Source organism: Centroberyx gerrardi, chromosome 4 (genome assembly GCF_048128805.1).
Source record: "Centroberyx gerrardi isolate f3 chromosome 4, fCenGer3.hap1.cur.20231027, whole genome shotgun sequence".
Classification (NCBI taxonomy): domain Eukaryota; kingdom Metazoa; phylum Chordata; class Actinopteri; order Beryciformes; family Berycidae; genus Centroberyx; species Centroberyx gerrardi.
This window is the reverse complement of record NC_136000.1, coordinates 13,687,914-13,703,498: the sequence shown is the minus strand read 5'-3', so window position 1 is coordinate 13,703,498 and position 15,585 is coordinate 13,687,914. Positions and strand designations below refer to the sequence as shown.

Here is a 15,585-nt window from a genome sequence, read left to right as displayed (position 1 = left end):
GACAGCACTTTCCCTGTTCTTGTCTGAGCTCCCTGTGCCTCTTGTAAGCCAAACAATACATCAAGTTTAAATTCATTGTCTGTTTACCCCAATTATGGTCAATGTAAAACTTATTTACTGACAATTGTACAGCATAGATACTATCTACAGTGTTTAGATTTATTTTTTTTTGTACTCTTGACTTTAACTAGGCTCTGTGATATTTAAAACAAACTTTGAACCTGATATCTGTTTCCGATTGCTGACAGAACAACCACTCATTTTAATGGTTTAAACTACCTCTGTTTTTTGCCTCCAAGCCTTCCCCTCTTCAGAGGATTAATGCAATAAAAACACAAAATTTAAGTACATGTAGAATTGTAATATGGGATTTTTTTTTTCTAGATACTATGTTGATTTAATCATTAATTCTATGATTTAGAGGAACTGACTGAAATGCATTGTTAATATTATTTATGCATCTAAGTCAAACCATTTTACCATGTGTTAAATATGAAATCATTTTTGTCATGAAAATAAAGTGCACTGAAAGTGAGAATAAGTGGTTCTTTTGATATTTGTGGACCTCGCTTTAAAAACCAGACGCATCACATGTACTACGGTGTGCCATGTAGGCCCAAAATGCATATTTCTGCAAAAAATAACGCATCCACGATGTAGGCTGTTGTGCAGTGGCGTGTCCAGGCCATTTTGACTGGGGTGGCCAAGGTGGGGCACAGGCTCAATGCAGGGTGGCACTGTGTGTGGCATTTAGGAATGATGTAGGCAGGTCCCACTGCTGTGTGGGTGTTGAAAGGGCATGTTTTAATCACTTTTTGGATTCAACTGTTGGAGATTGTGTTTGTAGTCTACCTATTGGACCGCAGCGTTCCCGGCTATCTGGAGATGTGAAAGCTCTCCAGTGAATTAAGACAGTGATGACATTTTTTGAAAGGCCCAGATTGAAAATTATCCATAATGTTTCCAAGCATCACTATCTACTGTATATATATTTAAAAATGTAGGCTACTATCATTACCTCTTGGTTTTTATCTTCAGGTGCTACATTCATGTTTGCGATTCAGTTTGGTCAGACATTTTGAACAAAAATCAACAACAACAGCAAAAAAACAAAACAATGCGCTGGCTTGATGGTCCCACCTCTAACATGCCCATCAGCCAGTCATAACTAAGGATTTTGGGGTGGCACCTGGGGTTAGGGTTAGGATTTCAGTGGCCCTTGTCACCCCAGGCCACCCAATTGTATCAACTGTATCATTTATAAATGTAGGTCAGGGAAAACAATACTGCATGTACAGTATGTGCCTTATATTTCATCACACAAGATGCCTCTGCCACCCCCTAGACACGCCCCTGCTGTTGTGTCACAATTTCTATTGTTTTCCATAGCATATGTCACATATCCTTCTGTCTTCTGACATGGGAGGAGTATATATTATTATTGACTATTAATTTCCATACTGCATGGAAATATTATGGTCCTCAGCTATGTAGTATCAATTAAAAGGTGCAGTGATTTAGTATATGAGGAAGAAATACTTACAGGTAATGTGTACTTAACCAGTTCAACTAGTTTGTCAACATTGACACAAGTTCCAGCCAGTAGAGATTTGCTGCCTACACTCAACATTTACCGGAACACTTGGATCCGATGGCAGCAAGAAGTTCACTCTCTGAAGAGGACCTGCTTTGTCCTGTGTGCTGTGAGGTTTTTAGCCTTCCTGTGCTTCTAAAATGTGGCCATAATTCTTGCAAAGCTTGTTTACAGAAACAGTGGGAATGGAAGGGATCTCGAGAATGCCCAGTGTGCCGCACATTGTCTGTCGCCGAGAGGCCTCCTATAAATTTGGCACTAAAGATAGCTGCAGACTCCTTTCAAGAGCAAAGGACATGCGAGGACCAAGAACTTTGTATTCTACACAATGAGAAGCTGAAGATTTTCTGTCAGAATGATGAAGAGCCCATCTGTCTTGTCTGCCAGACATCAAAGCAGCATAAAATTCATGAATTTTGTCCAGTGGGGGAGGCGGCTCTGGAGAAAAAGGTATAGTAAGTTCCTTTAAGGTAAAAGCTGATATTGGGGTAATACAGGGGGTCACATAGGCCTACGGTAGGGGAAAATGCTTAAAACATAGGATGAAGTTACCTATCTGAAGCAGTAAAACCAGAATTGACACATTACTTAAGTTTTTTGGTACAGGTATAATTATGAAAGCATTTTGGCTAATGAATCTTATGATGAAAATTTCAGATCGAAGTTTCAGCCAAGCTGGAGTCCTTGCAGAAACAGCTCAAAACACTGAACAAGACAAAGGGGCAATGGGAGGAAACCAAAAATTATTTAAAGGTAAAAACCATTATTCTATTATATTAAACAATAAATAAATACATTTTCAAATGATTCAAGGGACTTCAATTTGTTTTTTTTAATTATTTATTGAGGTAGGCCTACATGTTGCACCCCAAACAGGTTGTTTTACCTGCAGGCAGACAAACCCTCCTTCAGTTCATCCATGTAAATAATCAACCTCTGTTCACTCAATAATTACAGACTCAAGCACATCAAAATGAGAAAGTGATAAAGGAGGAATTTGAGAAGTTACACCAGTTTCTGTGGGAGGAGGAAAGGGCGAGACTGGTGAAGCTCAGACACGAAGAGGAAATGAAGAGCCAGGTGATGTGTGTGAAGCTGGAGTACATCGAGGACAAGATCAAAAACCTCTCTTCCATTATCAGTGACATTGAGACAGCCATCAGAGCAAGTGATGTGCCCTTCTTACAGGTAAATTAAGAACATTATTCATACAATGGCATTTTATTTAACCTGACGTAATGGATGTGATCTATTTATGTCACTGTTTTCATTCTTTCACTTTTAAGGATTACAAGAAGACAAAGAAGAGGTATGTATAACCAATTATTTGCTAAAACCAGTACTACCTGTTTGAATAAGACAATGTATTAATCATTTCACCATGTTCCAGGGCCAAATACAACATTCAAGACCCAGAGTGCATCAGAGATATTCTGATAGATTCTGCAAGACATCTGCGATTACTTAAATTTGAAATTTGGAAGAAGATGGTTGAAGTTGTCAAATGTGGTGAGTGACAAGACCATGACCATTGGAAGTTTACTATAAACTACAGGTATTTTCAATCCACTAAAGTTTGTTTATGCTTCCAGTTCCCATCACTCTGGATCCAAATACAGCCCAACCCAACTTGAGGCTCTCTGAAGAGCTGACCTGCGCGCAATACGGCAGCAAGCAGCTCCTTCCCGACAACCCCGAGCGCTGCAACAGCCGCATTTCTGTGCTGGGAGCTACTGGGTTCACTTCTGGAAAGCACAGCTGGACTGTAGACGTGGGCCACGGCAAAGACTGGTACATTGGCGTGGCCCGAGAGTCCATCAAAAGGAAGACTACCATCTTCCTCAACCCGACTGAGGGTTTCTGGGTCATCGGCTTGTGCAATGGAGAAACATACTGGGCTCAGACCTCGCCTCGTACCAGGTTATCGGTGAAGAAGAAACCCCAGAAGATTACTGTTGAGCTGGACTATGACAAGGGGAAGGTAGTGTTCCTCAACACTGCTGATTTAACACCAATACACACATTTAAAGACAGATTCACAGAGAGAATATTCCCCTACTTTGCCCCTGGTATGTATGAGGAGGGGAAAAGCTCCAGTCCACTGACAATCTGTCCAATGACAATAGCTATAGATGTACAGTAGACTTGACATAGATAAATAGTCATACAGTTGAGGAAGACTCATGATGGCTAGGTGTGTGTTATGGCTGTTGAACAAGTTGTATCAGTATTATTCCATGCCGTACAAATAAAATTCAGTAGAAACCTGTATGATCATATTCAATTGTATCATTTATAAATGTAGGTCAGATAAAACAACACTGCATGTACAGTATGTGCCTTATATTTCATCACACAAGATGCCACTGTTAAACAATAAGTGATTGTTTAATCTTGCATCAGCATAACAATCTTCAGTTCTATTAAATTGTACATTTCATTTTAATAACTTTTAATTGTCCTTGTCTTTGCTTTTTGTTTTCCTTTGACATGCCATATCTTTCAGTTTGGAGTCCAGTTTCCTTTGTAGATAGGCTTTCTTGTTGGCGTCCACAGATTTGTCTTTCTTCCCACTGCCAGCATAGAGAACACCTTCCTTGCTTATTCTCATCCGAGCATGGGACTTGGCTTTATCTCCACAGCCGTGAACCTAAAAATGTTAACAAGACAACAATCAAATTTTGGAAGAAAACAAAATCAATATGATGTGTTTTGGAATGAAGCTCCTCACAGTTCTGCGTGGTATTTGCAAATAATTGTGGCATTTGTTTTAATTGTCAATCACAGTGAAATAACAGTATATTGAGTTTCCCATCTGGCACCTATGTAGGCCAATACAAGCCATAAAAAGTATTTGCAAATACTACTCGGCTGTGGTCTGCTCCTCCCTCGCACTCCAGCTTGTCTTACCTCTGGTATGTGGTGACTAAGACAATACTGCCTATTGCAAAATAGGCAAAGTTGTCCAAGTGTGAGCACAGAGGCTTTACACTTGACGAAACTGCACACACTGTCAGCCTTCTTCACAGCACTTATAAGTGTGTCAAAGTCGTCATCTGCACCGGCAGCAGCAGCAATGTCACAGGCACCTGCCTTGGTACAGTTCTTTCCTGGGAGAGAAATGATGAAGAGATGACCCATTACAGACACACCAGACAAACGTTTTCACACCCCTGACATGTAAAAAGGAATACACTAGAAATTAAATACTTCTACTGCCAACCTTTAGCTGACTTGGGCTTCTTTGAAGATTGGGCAGTGGGAATGTTGCCCTGATGCTTCTTTTGTTGGGCATTTTCTTCCCTTTTCTGTTGCTCCCTCTTCATTCGCTCCAAGTGTAAACTTTTCAGGTCTAATGGAGGTTCGCACAAAGGCCCCCCTTGGGGTTCTGGGACCCTTTCCTCCTCCTGGACAGCTGCTGGTTGTGCCGGCTCCTCAGCTGGCCTCGAGTTCAGTGGTCTGGAGACAGTGATGCACCTGTCTTTACCCTCCCCTTTGCTCTCATGACTGAGCCCCAGCTCCTCAGAGATCTGGTGGACCAGCAGGCGGTCATGAGAGTTGAAGGATGATGGGAACTCTAGTTCACTCCGATTTGGGTCCTTCAGAAAGCTCTCCACCTGCTCTCTGATCTCAGCGTATCTGTTCTTGTTCTGCTCTTCCTCTGTCAGAGTTGATGTGCAGGACTTTGTGTGCTTATCTGAGCGAGCCGTGTCTTCCTTACTGCTGCTACCAGTGGGTTTCTTCTGTCCTTGCTTCGCCTTGCCTGGAGGCTGATCTTTGACCTTCTGTTTGGTAGATAAGGAGCTGCTAGCAGAAGCATTAGCCTTGGTGTCTTTGTGGTCGCGGGTATAGTTCTGTGGCACAATGTCCTGGAGGTACTCGAAGGCTGTTCTGACCTCTCCACACTCAGTCATATGATTGATCAGGGACTTCAGGAAGGCATGATTCTGAACAGTCTGCGTGTCGCACACCACAGCAAGGTGGCGTCTAGCACGTGTAACAGCCACGTTTATCCTTCTGTCCTCAGCCAGAAATCCAACTTCACCTAAAAGATTAAGAAATAGATAAATACATAAATATGTATGTATGCATGTGTGTATATTAAGGAATAAGTTGCACTTATTAATGCAGCTCATGGTGTAACAGAACCAGGTAGGGCTTCATATCAAGAGATTACCTTTTCTGTTAGACCGAACTAACGATAACACCACTGCCTCTTTCTCTCTGCCCTGGAATCCATCCACTGACTTAATCTCTAGCTCCGGATGCCTTGCAGAAAGTTTCTGACGCAGAAGCTCAACCTTTACAGAGATTTGAGAAAAAAAACCAAAAAACTTTAAAGAGTTTCTTCACCTGCCTTAGGAGAATAGGCTAGCTAAATCATTAGCTTTTTCTTTTAATCATTGTTAAAATCATTGTGCTTAATCAATTACTTCACATTAATTCACAGTACTGTTAGATCTTTTGTTTTTAAATGACGTTCACTACATTAGGGTTTTTATTTTTTATGAATGTTAAACTTTGGATCTCTTAGTTTGATAGGTGCTATACAAATAAAGTTATATAAAATTGTTATCACTACCACATAGTAAAATAGTAGTAGTTAGAGAGCAATATTAAAGGTGTAGTTCCTCATATCAGTGGCTTACTTGTAAATTGTATGGGGCAATAACAGCTATGTCTTTGGCTTTTATCCCAGCTTCAGTCAAGGCCTTTATGTGCAGTTCAACAATGTCGACTTCACCTGAGGATACATTAAACAGATTGTTAGCTCTCATACCCCACAAGAACCGTAAAATCATTCTCTCAGTTTTTATAATAAAAATGGCTAACCTCGATTGCCTTTGGATTGCTCATCTGCGACCTCCATTTCACTCAGGCCACAGCCTGCAGTGTCGATAAGAAGAAGGGGGGTGCTAGTCTCTTCAACACAGGCAACTCCCAGCAGATCTCTGTTTGGATGAAACCCTTATTTTTAACAGTTATTTTTAAAGAGCTCTTACTTCACTGAAATACACAAGTGAGATATTTTTTCATAACCAAGCTTATTCTCACTTTAACAAGTGTCTCTCAACAGAACTATGAGCAGTCAGTCTGCCCTGGTACATCTCTTTGGAGGCCCACTCCATGATGGCACTGTTCATGCGGTACTGTACTGTTAGCATTCGGACCACTGAGTCCCCATACTTCTGGATAAGTCTCTCCATAAGACTGAGAGACAGGCCTTTTGCTGCAGCCCTATGGGAAACATAAGAGAACAATATGGACCAAACTATAATAAGCATGTAACAAACTCAAAAGTTCAGAATTATTTCATTTATATACAGAAAATAGAAACACAAGAAACTGGGTTCTCAGTGGAAAAATATCTTAAATGTTCAAGTGAATGCAAAAAAAGAGGAAAACCTGGTTTTACTTTTGTGATTTGATAGTGGGCGGTAACTGCTTGTAGTCTCCAGCCAGGATGCACTTGCGTGCATGGAGCAGAGCTATCCAGCAGCTGCTCTCCAGGGCCTGGGCACACTCGTCTATCACCACCCAATCAAAATGGTCTGCAGGCAGGAACTTCAGAGGGCCGTCATCACAAGCTCCTGTGGAGACACAGACAAGTGGCCTCTGATTGTCTTTTCTTCCATCACCGCTACAACTGAACAACATTTGCTACAGTGCAGGCCATTACTGACCTGTGTTGGTTGATAACAAGACGTCAGCACTTTTTAGGATCTGGGTGATGGCTGTCGCTTCCCTGGTTCTCAGCTCTTTTCTTAACTCCCCTATTTCCCTTTTGAAGTTGAACCGTTCCCCTTTGTCACGCATCTTCTTCATTCCCATCTTGAAAATAAACAAAGAAGTAAATATACATACAGTATACTGTCTATATTACAAATCATTCAAGACAGCACATGTGCTAGCGGCAACACACATTAACATACTTACAAAAGCTTTATCAATGTCTTTACGGATGTCAGCGATGATGTTTGTGTTGTCACTCTGAGCAAGAACGGCATCCAGCGAATGTTTCTGTATAGACTCTAGTAGTCTGGCAGGATGGCCTAGTCTCAGGACCTTGGCCTTGCACCTGGCTAGCCTCTCCACTAGGTTATCCACAGCCACGTTAGAGGAGGCACAGCACAGGATCTACACAAACACAGAATCCAGTTATCAAAATCACTGCAACTGGACTGAGATGTTCTAATGACAAATGCATCAACGAGTGACACTGACTGATCAGCATAAAAGTAGTTCAACCTATTACTGAAATCATTTTATGACACATTCCACAGCACATCTTTACCCCTATTAGGGCTCATGGACTCACAATATTCATATATACACTAGTAACTTTAGGCTAATCTGCACCTTTTGGCCTTGTTTGACTGCTTGGAGGATGATCTCCACCACTGTGGTAGTTTTCCCAGTGCCTGGTGGTCCATGAATCACAGCCACTTCTCTCTGAGACAGGGCAAAGGACACAGCCTCTCTCTGGGAATCATCCAGGTCGGAGTTAAAGAAAGCTACTTCATCTGATGAAGCATGACAGAAACACACACAAAATAAATGTTTTGAGAGTTTCATACTGGTTTGCAAGGCTGTGAAAATAGTGTAAAAAGTATACTTGCATGTCTGTGAACTACCACCGAATGCAATTTGAAAGGAAAACCAGAGGGACAGTGTCTAACAAGATTTGGTTTGTAAAGCCTTACTTACTTGGCTGTGATTGAGAACCAGGTTCTGAGGTCCCAAAGAAAACATTTATCAAATTGGAGGCTGGTCCACTGCTGTATCCATTCAAAGTATTCAAGGCACTGCAAACAAAAAACACCACAGTGAAAAGAAGTAATTTCAAGGTTTCATAACTAACTTGTATCCATTTTACATACTCAGCGGTATGTTACATATTAGAGATGTCACTCACCGTTTCATTCGTTTGTAGGTGACATCATTCGCCAACTTTAAGAGGTTGTAAAGGGAATCTGAGTCAATACTGAGACCATCCTGAGAGTCCTCGAACGCCACGCTTACAGATGCTTGGCTGACCCTCGTCACTATCCCTGTGCCAACCTGACAGGCTGCACTGCATCCACCCGTCTCATACAAGCCAACTATGTCCCCTATAACAAAGGCCAGCAAAAATAGGTAGTCAGTGTGAAAATCTAAGTCACACAAAACCACAGATCAGGCATTTGATTCAACCATCTTACCAGGTCCAAAACTGTTACTTGGAAGCAGTGAGATACCAAGGTGTTTTCTTGGCTCTAGGATGACCAGTGTCCGGCCATACATGCCTGTGGACTGACTTCCTATCTGTAGTTTCAGCAGGCATACTCCTTTGCTTTGAAGATCCTTGAGAGAGATGTTCTCCTGCCATACCCTAAAGGCATAAAACAAGAGAATATGTACATTTTCACTTTGTACTGACAGCTATCAATCAGGAGATCTTGTGTGAAAAGAGATCTAGGCTACATACCTAGTCTCCTCTATTTCAGCCTCTCTCTCCTCCTGTAGAAGCTCAAGTGTCTTGGACACAAATTGTTCAATTTCCATCACTCACTATAAAGACCAAAAAACAATCAATGGTACAGTACAGATCTAAAACAATGTCAGTTTCAAACCATTTGCTAACTAAGATGTAACGTTTACACTAGGCCACATTTGAGTCATGATACACCTTGTGGATCTCACAGCCAAACAAATCTACTGTACAGCTTGGTATAACTGTTACATGAAGATAGTCCATTACTGATTTCGAGAGGTGTTTACAAGTTAGCTAGCTTGCTAACTGCAGCTTTATTACGTTGGGTTAAGTTACCAAGCAAACCTTGCAAAATGTCATAATACTGACACACACATTACCTGAGTGGAGACCGAAAGAGCCGAGGACGGAATACAAGCTAACAAATTAAAAGTCTCTGCTAACGTTAAACATGCAGGAAATAGAAAGTATAAGCTGTCTTCTTTGCTTGGACTATTAGCTCGTGGATTTGAAGAAAGAGAGAAGCTACACTGCCACCTATCTGCTGAGATGACTTCTCCTCTTGAAGCCTTATTGGCGTTTATAGGCAGCACAACTCTTATTTTGAAAACACAACACGGAAGTTGCACTTCTTCGTTGATGCTCAACAAACACGTTGAGCAAGTTGTCAATCCAACTGGCACTAGCCACCTTGAATGGGGTGATATGATTAACAGGCGTCGTTCGGCAATCACCTGTACAGTTTTTTAGCATTATTAACCCGTTTTTTGGTACGATGATTATGTGATTTGGTGCACCCACGTACTAACGTTATTACTTATCTGCCTCATCTCAATCAGGAAGGAAGAAGTTGCCCTGCATCGATCTGAACAAACCCATTTTATTTGCTGCTTCGCGACTCCTTTTTAACTCCCTTTTTGGAAATGAGAGCGACGTTAATCCTGTTGCACACCATCTCCTGCTGCTTGATGGTTAGTGCCACACTTTCAAAAACTGATGCAAAGAAGTCGCCCAAAGCTGAGGCAGAGGTGAGTAAGTTGTGGCCCCTAGACTGGGTGTGAGCTGTGTTTGATGTCAGTCACTGGACTCACCTGAATCTGTCAGCATCAGGAAGTGCACCGTCAGCACATACCAAATGTGATATCACCACCTGACATTTGTCCAGTCAGATGGTTTTTGTCATGATATGGTATAACCAGTTATAGATGGATATCTGTCTGAAATGGGCTAATCTTTCTTTGAACCCACGGTTTTCTGCACTGATAGACATCTCTAGCAGAGTTGTCTGCGGTGGAGAGAGGCCTCGTTGTGTCAGACCCGCAGTGGAGAGACATAGTGAAGGAGGAGAAGAGATACTGTGCTCATATTAAACGGACTTTTCAAGGACCTGTGCTTGGATACATCACACCTGTAAGTCTGAAATCCATTCAGTAATATCTGCATGCTGACTTTTTGCTGTCCAACATGTAGTGTGCCCTAATCAGCTGACAACAATGTTATTACCACAACATTAGTGTCTCATATGTAGGTTTATGGACTTGTGTTGACACAATATTTGCATTATATCTCCTGTTTTTTCCTCCCTGTAGTGGAATTCCCATGGCTATGACATAGCCAAGATATTTGGGTCCAAACTGACTTCAGTGTCTCCAGTGTGGCTTCAGCTTCGCCGACGGGGACTAGAAAGCTTTGATGTTACCGGCCTCCACGACCACGACCCAGGTAGGAGGTTCACATCACTAGCAGCCAAATATGAAACACTCTTTGTAAGGACTTGGCCTCCTTAGTAAAGTGTCACAACAAATTAATTATGTCAACTAAAAGAATCTTTTCTTTCCAGGCTGGGTCAAAGCTGTGCGCAAGTCTAACAAAAAAATCAGGATGGGTGAGTAGATATCTTCCTCTCTAATGGCCGCTACAAGTCAACTCAGATCTGTTAATTCGGGTCAGTGCCAGTGATTTAAGTTAATTTGATCCTGACCTCACTGTTCGGTCATTTTCTTTCTCATTCTCAGTGCCTCGACTGTTATTTGATGGCTGGTCTTACCAGGACTACGCAAGTGTGCTTGGCAGTGAAGATGAAATTGAAGAGCTGGGAAGTGAGCTGGTGGACGTTGCAAAGGTAATTAAATGCAGAGGCAACATGAGCTGCCAGAAGCAGCCACAGTATTGCATAGCTTACTCCCTAGCGACAATGTATTTGTGCTGTTTTCTGTCTAATTAAGCATTGGTCTTGCAGACAGAAGGCTTTGATGGTTTTACTTTGGAGCTGTGGAGCCAGCTGGGAGGTAACAAACGAAAGTGAGTTAATCTATTAACACATCACATCTTTATTATTACTCAAATTGCTTGCTGCTACAGTATCAAGTGTGTAATGCAAATAACCAAACACTATTTAATCTATTCCATGCAGGGAGCTGGTCCATTTGATAAAACACATATGTGAGACTTTGAAGGCTAAAAGACTAGACTGTATCCTTGTCATTCCACCTCCTGTGACAAGGTGAATACAATTTGTTTTCTTTTAACCAGTATAAATGCCACAAAGTTGCTGAAAGAAATGCTGAATTTTTAATATCTTCATATCTTTCCATTATGAACAGCACGGGGCAGCCAGGTATGTTTGGCAGGGAGGAGTTTGAGCAGTTGGCTCCAGTCGTAGATGCATTCAGCCTCATGACATACGACTACTCCAACGCTGGCAGGTGAGGCTCACAGACACAGTGTCCATCTATTCTGATTGGTTGAAATGGAATTGCTTTAGGTGGCATGACCTGAATAAATGAGCAGTGCAGCTAGATTCAGAGCTTTGTCTCTTACATAAAGCACTTAAATACAGTGGTTTGGGGTATTTTTTGTTTCAGACCGGGCCCAAGCTCCCCCCTGCCCTGGGTGAGAGACTGTGTTCTCCAGTTGTCACCTGACAATCAATGGAGACAAAAGATCCTGCTTGGACTTAATTTGTATGGTCTAGATTTTGCAAGCCAAGGAACAGAGCCTATCCTGGGGGGCAGGTAAGATAACACTGTAATTGCTCGTAATTTGTAATAGTAATAGTGTATTTACATTTGAGCAATTTAAGGTTTCATATATTTCACTCTTTACCACTCCCTCTTACATCGATCTCTATTTCTCTGCAGGTACATTGAGATTTTGCGAGAACTTAGGCCAAAACTTCTCTGGGATGAATATGCTGCGGAGCATTATTTCAGTTACAAGAGGTAATGATTGTATAATGCTGTTATTTAGGTGAACAAACTATGGCTGACATCCACTGGCATCTTTTAACAATATTTGTTACTTCCCTTTCATTCTAGGAACAATGCAGTTAAGCATGTAGTGTACTATCCAACTCTGAAGGTAAAGCCCTCACATTTTAAGTTTTTTAAGCTTTGTTGGTAAACACAGTAGCAACCTATATTTTTAAGACTTTTTGCCATTTACTATCAAACTTTAATGATATGTTTAGAATTTTTACTGTTTCATGGTGAGATTAAAATGATTAAGATTTTTTTTTTTATTCTTTTACAGTCCATCTACCTGAGGATGTCTTTAGCTACCGAACTGGGCACAGGAATTTCCATGTGGGAATTAGGACAAGGACTGGATTATTTCTATGATCTTCTATGAGAAGAGAAAGGGACAAGTTTGTGACTACGATGGACCTTTTGAACATCAGCATATGGATTCACAATTATCTAATTTGGGTTTTGCTTTCCTCATTTTTTTTTTCAATCCAAACATGGTAAACCAAAAATATCAGTGCTGTATGCAGTGATTATTTTTCTCTTTTTTTCTTTTCTGAGTCAAATGAACTCTGGAACCAGCCGTTGACGGGCTTTAGTTAATACTCAACCTGTGCTGGTCTTGGTTTGGGGCTTGTCAGAGGGTCGTGAAAGTTTTGAGGAATCTTATTGTCGGCATGAATAAAATGGATTAGTTGCTTTAAAAGATATTGGCAGCAAACCATAGATCTTTTAAGTATTGTTTTATTCATTTTCATGGACAAGATAAGAAAACTGTTGGACAAACAGCGAGACAGCAGTAATACTTCTCTTTTCTCCCTTTTACACAACAGTAGGTGCATGATCAAAATGCATAAAGTTTAAATGAAGAGCGGTACATTTTTGTCCTCAGGCCTTGGAATTCATATTTAATTTCTCTAACCTCTCCTCACTGGTCCCGAATACTCAGCTAGAATTCAGTGGAAATCCTCTGACATGTTGCTCAACTCTGCCCACAAACTGTTTTGCTCTTGGATTGAGCTTTGCTGTGAAGATGCATCTTGGACTCATTTCCCTTCTGTTGCGTTGGATGTCTTTAAGCTCCCATCTTCCATGTCTGTTTGAAGATACTCAGACTGCATCTGCTTCTGACATCCCATGGTTTTTTTTTTTTTTTTTGATTCAAAACATTTATGTTTTGAGTTTGTCAAATGGCTTTTTATTAGGTCTGTAATTAGGACATTGACAAGTAATGAATTGTGTTTACAATGTTGCCAGACATCTCTCCTGACTCAGCGTCTTCCCTGATATTTGTCCTGGATGAATGTATGATTCTTTACATGAATATCAATTTGGAACAAACATGTTGAATCTGGAGTGTGGGCTGTAAACATTTTGTCTGGTAGTTTCACTTGCCACTACAGAGCAGGATTAGGTTATTTACAGCAACTGAAGTTGATTGCAGATTCTGCCCAGTTACTAGGTGTCTGTCTATGACTACATGCATGGCGTCCTCTTGACTTGCTGAAAAACAAAGAGATAAACATAAAAGGATTGTAGTTTTGTTTTAGGCATGTTAATTAAGCATTTACTCAGTCCTCTTAGCATCTGGTACTTTGCATTCAACGTGCAGCTCACCTGTGTATGATCCACCACTGTCTTTCACAAAGTCTTCCACTATCAAGGGCAGGTTGGCAAAGTCCGGTCTCCGCACCAGCTCAAAAACTGACGGCTTTCAGCAAGAACAGTTACATTTGGTTACTACACTGCAATACACACTTAAGACCAGGTAAATGCATAAATATTTTGGGACACATTCCCCTCACACACTGGAGAGGTCAGACACTAACCCCTGTTAGACTGTAGCCACTGAAGATCCACCTCTGTCCCTCAGTGGCACAACACAAAGCTGACACTCCTTGTCCCACTGCGCACACAGGCTCTGCACACAGAGAAAGACAGTTTGCAGCCACGTCTCTACACCAGACCTGTGCGTCATGCCGGCCCCAAATGAGCGTATGCCATAACTGTAATGGACTGTTTTCAAGATTGCAGACTGACTGGATACCACAGGAGCCACACACTCACTTTGCTGAGAGATGAAGTGAGTGAGAATGCGGTGCAGAGAGCCGCTGTGTGCCAGGTCATTGAGCGCTCCGGGGCAGTCCGGGATGAGGAGCGCTTGGTACCGGGCACCTGGAGGGGTCATCATGACATAACCTTGAGCTCAGCACAGTCCAAACAACACAGCAGCAAAAGGCAAGAAAACAGTCAAATGGGCATCAAGTAAATAAACATTTTAGTCATCCTCACCATCTATAGATTCAAGTTTGGCTGGTGTTGCGTAGGGTTTCACATTGAAGTCCTGCACCCATCTAGCAGTGCTTTCATCGACCCCAACAAAGTCTATAGGCTTCCCCTGCAATTCAAATAGTAACTGTGAGACATATGGCAGAAAAGTTTATTTTGCTGCACATTTTGTCAGAAAATGAGTCCTACCCCAGGCGTTGCTGTCTGGAGGTTGAACACTGAGCTGCAAAGACTGAAGGATTGATGGAATGATTTTGCAGACACTCCTGAATTAACAAAACGCATCAGTTAGCAAATGCACGTGCTGGAGCGTATAGGCACAGTACAGCTGCAGCAGAAATATCTATAACCGGTTTTCCTGATTCCTGTATGGGACCAAGGCTTGGCTAAATGTTGACAGTGATGCTTTACTTTGGACCACAGCTAGATGGTGGAAGTAACATTAAGATAAAGAAATAACTAAGCTGCCTTTGAAATATGAAGTGTTGCAGAAAACGTAATATTGGCTAATTCATGTGTGTGTCATTGTGTTCGAACCCTAACCCTAATGTAACTGCTGATGGACGGAAATCAATAACCCACCTTGAGGAGAAGCACTCGCCACTATCAAACAAGTTGGCTTCGCAGACATTTCGTGCAATTCTCTGTAGCCTCCGAATAAAACAGTTATTTAGCTTGTTTGAAGTCAAGGAGGTTTTGAGTGAAATAAGGCGAGAAAACCAATAGAGGGAAGTGTTGTCAGCTGACAACAACATCCGCTAAAATAATTTCAAAATAAAAGTTCGGTGTGAGGCGGGGGCAAGAATGTAAATGATCTGTGAAAATCATTGCCAATAATAAATGACAACAAAATTAATAACTGTGTTTTAATTGCATTCCAACAAACATATTTTTTTTTTTACATATTTATCTTTTAAATTAGCTGGTAAAAACTGCTTTTAAAAGTGTGACATACATAAAAATTCAACTAGACTACAAGACAA

The 15,585-nt window shown here is 41.3% G+C and overlaps 4 protein-coding genes across 4 annotated transcripts; 2 read left to right on the top strand and 2 right to left on the bottom strand.

Moving 5' to 3' along the window:
* The first annotated feature begins 1,642 nt into the window (after positions 1-1,642).
* On the top strand, positions 1,643-3,738 carry LOC139909412 (zinc-binding protein A33-like). Its single transcript, XM_071896478.2, has 6 exons — positions 1,643-2,044; positions 2,252-2,347; positions 2,552-2,782; positions 2,881-2,903; positions 2,985-3,103; positions 3,187-3,738. The coding sequence occupies exons 1-6, from the start codon at positions 1,652-1,654 to the stop codon at positions 3,735-3,737; spliced, it is 1,413 nt and encodes a 470-aa protein (XP_071752579.1). The 5' UTR covers positions 1,643-1,651; the 3' UTR covers position 3,738.
* Positions 3,739-4,045: 307 nt separating this feature from the next.
* Positions 4,046-9,544, bottom strand: ighmbp2 (immunoglobulin mu DNA binding protein 2). Its single transcript, XM_071896477.2, has 16 exons — positions 9,449-9,544; positions 9,063-9,145; positions 8,797-8,966; positions 8,511-8,706; positions 8,303-8,400; positions 7,955-8,118; positions 7,532-7,732; positions 7,279-7,426; positions 7,011-7,185; positions 6,650-6,832; positions 6,428-6,546; positions 6,244-6,338; positions 5,772-5,895; positions 4,818-5,639; positions 4,505-4,704; positions 4,046-4,244 (listed from the first exon to the last, which is right to left on the bottom strand). The coding sequence occupies exons 2-16, from the start codon at positions 9,137-9,139 to the stop codon at positions 4,047-4,049; spliced, it is 2,970 nt and encodes a 989-aa protein (XP_071752578.2). The 5' UTR covers positions 9,140-9,145; positions 9,449-9,544; the 3' UTR covers position 4,046.
* Positions 9,545-9,757: 213 nt separating this feature from the next.
* Positions 9,758-13,663, top strand: chid1 (chitinase domain containing 1). Its single transcript, XM_071896483.2, has 12 exons — positions 9,758-10,096; positions 10,335-10,478; positions 10,658-10,790; positions 10,909-10,953; positions 11,084-11,190; positions 11,308-11,369; positions 11,482-11,571; positions 11,672-11,773; positions 11,933-12,082; positions 12,209-12,289; positions 12,386-12,428; positions 12,600-13,663. The coding sequence occupies exons 1-12, from the start codon at positions 9,992-9,994 to the stop codon at positions 12,696-12,698; spliced, it is 1,161 nt and encodes a 386-aa protein (XP_071752584.2). The 5' UTR covers positions 9,758-9,991; the 3' UTR covers positions 12,699-13,663.
* A 17-nt stretch (positions 13,664-13,680) lies between these two features.
* gatd1 (glutamine amidotransferase class 1 domain containing 1) lies at positions 13,681-15,355 on the bottom strand. The gene is made up of 7 exons (XM_071896484.2): positions 15,185-15,355; positions 14,792-14,868; positions 14,606-14,711; positions 14,381-14,488; positions 14,143-14,234; positions 13,931-14,024; positions 13,681-13,816 (listed from the first exon to the last, which is right to left on the bottom strand). Exons 1-7 carry the CDS (start codon positions 15,231-15,233, stop codon positions 13,701-13,703), a joined length of 642 nt encoding a protein of 213 aa, XP_071752585.1. The 5' UTR covers positions 15,234-15,355; the 3' UTR covers positions 13,681-13,700.
* Between the last annotated feature and the right edge of the window lie 230 nt (positions 15,356-15,585).

What these genes read in the sequence shown, in the direction of transcription:
- LOC139909412 (XM_071896478.2), top strand. Translation starts at nt 1,652, where the DNA reads ATGGCAGCAAGAAGTTCACTCTCTGAAGAGGACCTGCTTTGTCCTGTG. An exon ending in AAACCAAAAATTATTTAAAG is followed by an intron (nt 2,348 to 2,551) that starts GTAAAAACCATT and finishes CAATAATTACAG; the next exon opens with ACTCAAGCACATCAAAATGA. An exon ending in TACAAGAAGACAAAGAAGAG is followed by an intron (nt 2,904 to 2,984) that starts GTATGTATAACC and finishes ACCATGTTCCAG; the next exon opens with GGCCAAATACAACATTCAAG.
- ighmbp2 (XM_071896477.2), bottom strand. Translation starts at nt 9,139, where the DNA reads ATGGAAATTGAACAATTTGTGTCCAAGACACTTGAGCTTCTACAGGAG. An exon ending in GCTGAAATAGAGGAGACTAG is followed by an intron (nt 8,967 to 9,062) that starts GTATGTAGCCTA and finishes TTATGCCTTTAG; the next exon opens with GGTATGGCAGGAGAACATCT. An exon ending in GCAATCCAAAGGCAATCGAG is followed by an intron (nt 6,339 to 6,427) that starts GTTAGCCATTTT and finishes ATGTATCCTCAG; the next exon opens with GTGAAGTCGACATTGTTGAA.
- chid1 (XM_071896483.2), top strand. Translation starts at nt 9,992, where the DNA reads ATGAGAGCGACGTTAATCCTGTTGCACACCATCTCCTGCTGCTTGATG. An exon ending in GAGCCTATCCTGGGGGGCAG is followed by an intron (nt 12,083 to 12,208) that starts GTAAGATAACAC and finishes ATTTCTCTGCAG; the next exon opens with GTACATTGAGATTTTGCGAG. An exon ending in TGTACTATCCAACTCTGAAG is followed by an intron (nt 12,429 to 12,599) that starts GTAAAGCCCTCA and finishes ATTCTTTTACAG; the next exon opens with TCCATCTACCTGAGGATGTC.
- gatd1 (XM_071896484.2), bottom strand. Translation starts at nt 15,233, where the DNA reads ATGTCTGCGAAGCCAACTTGTTTGATAGTGGCGAGTGCTTCTCCTCAA. An exon ending in TCCAGACAGCAACGCCTGGG is followed by an intron (nt 14,712 to 14,791) that starts GTAGGACTCATT and finishes TTTGAATTGCAG; the next exon opens with GGGAAGCCTATAGACTTTGT. An exon ending in CAAACTTGAATCTATAGATG is followed by an intron (nt 14,489 to 14,605) that starts GTGAGGATGACT and finishes TGACCCCTCCAG; the next exon opens with GTGCCCGGTACCAAGCGCTC.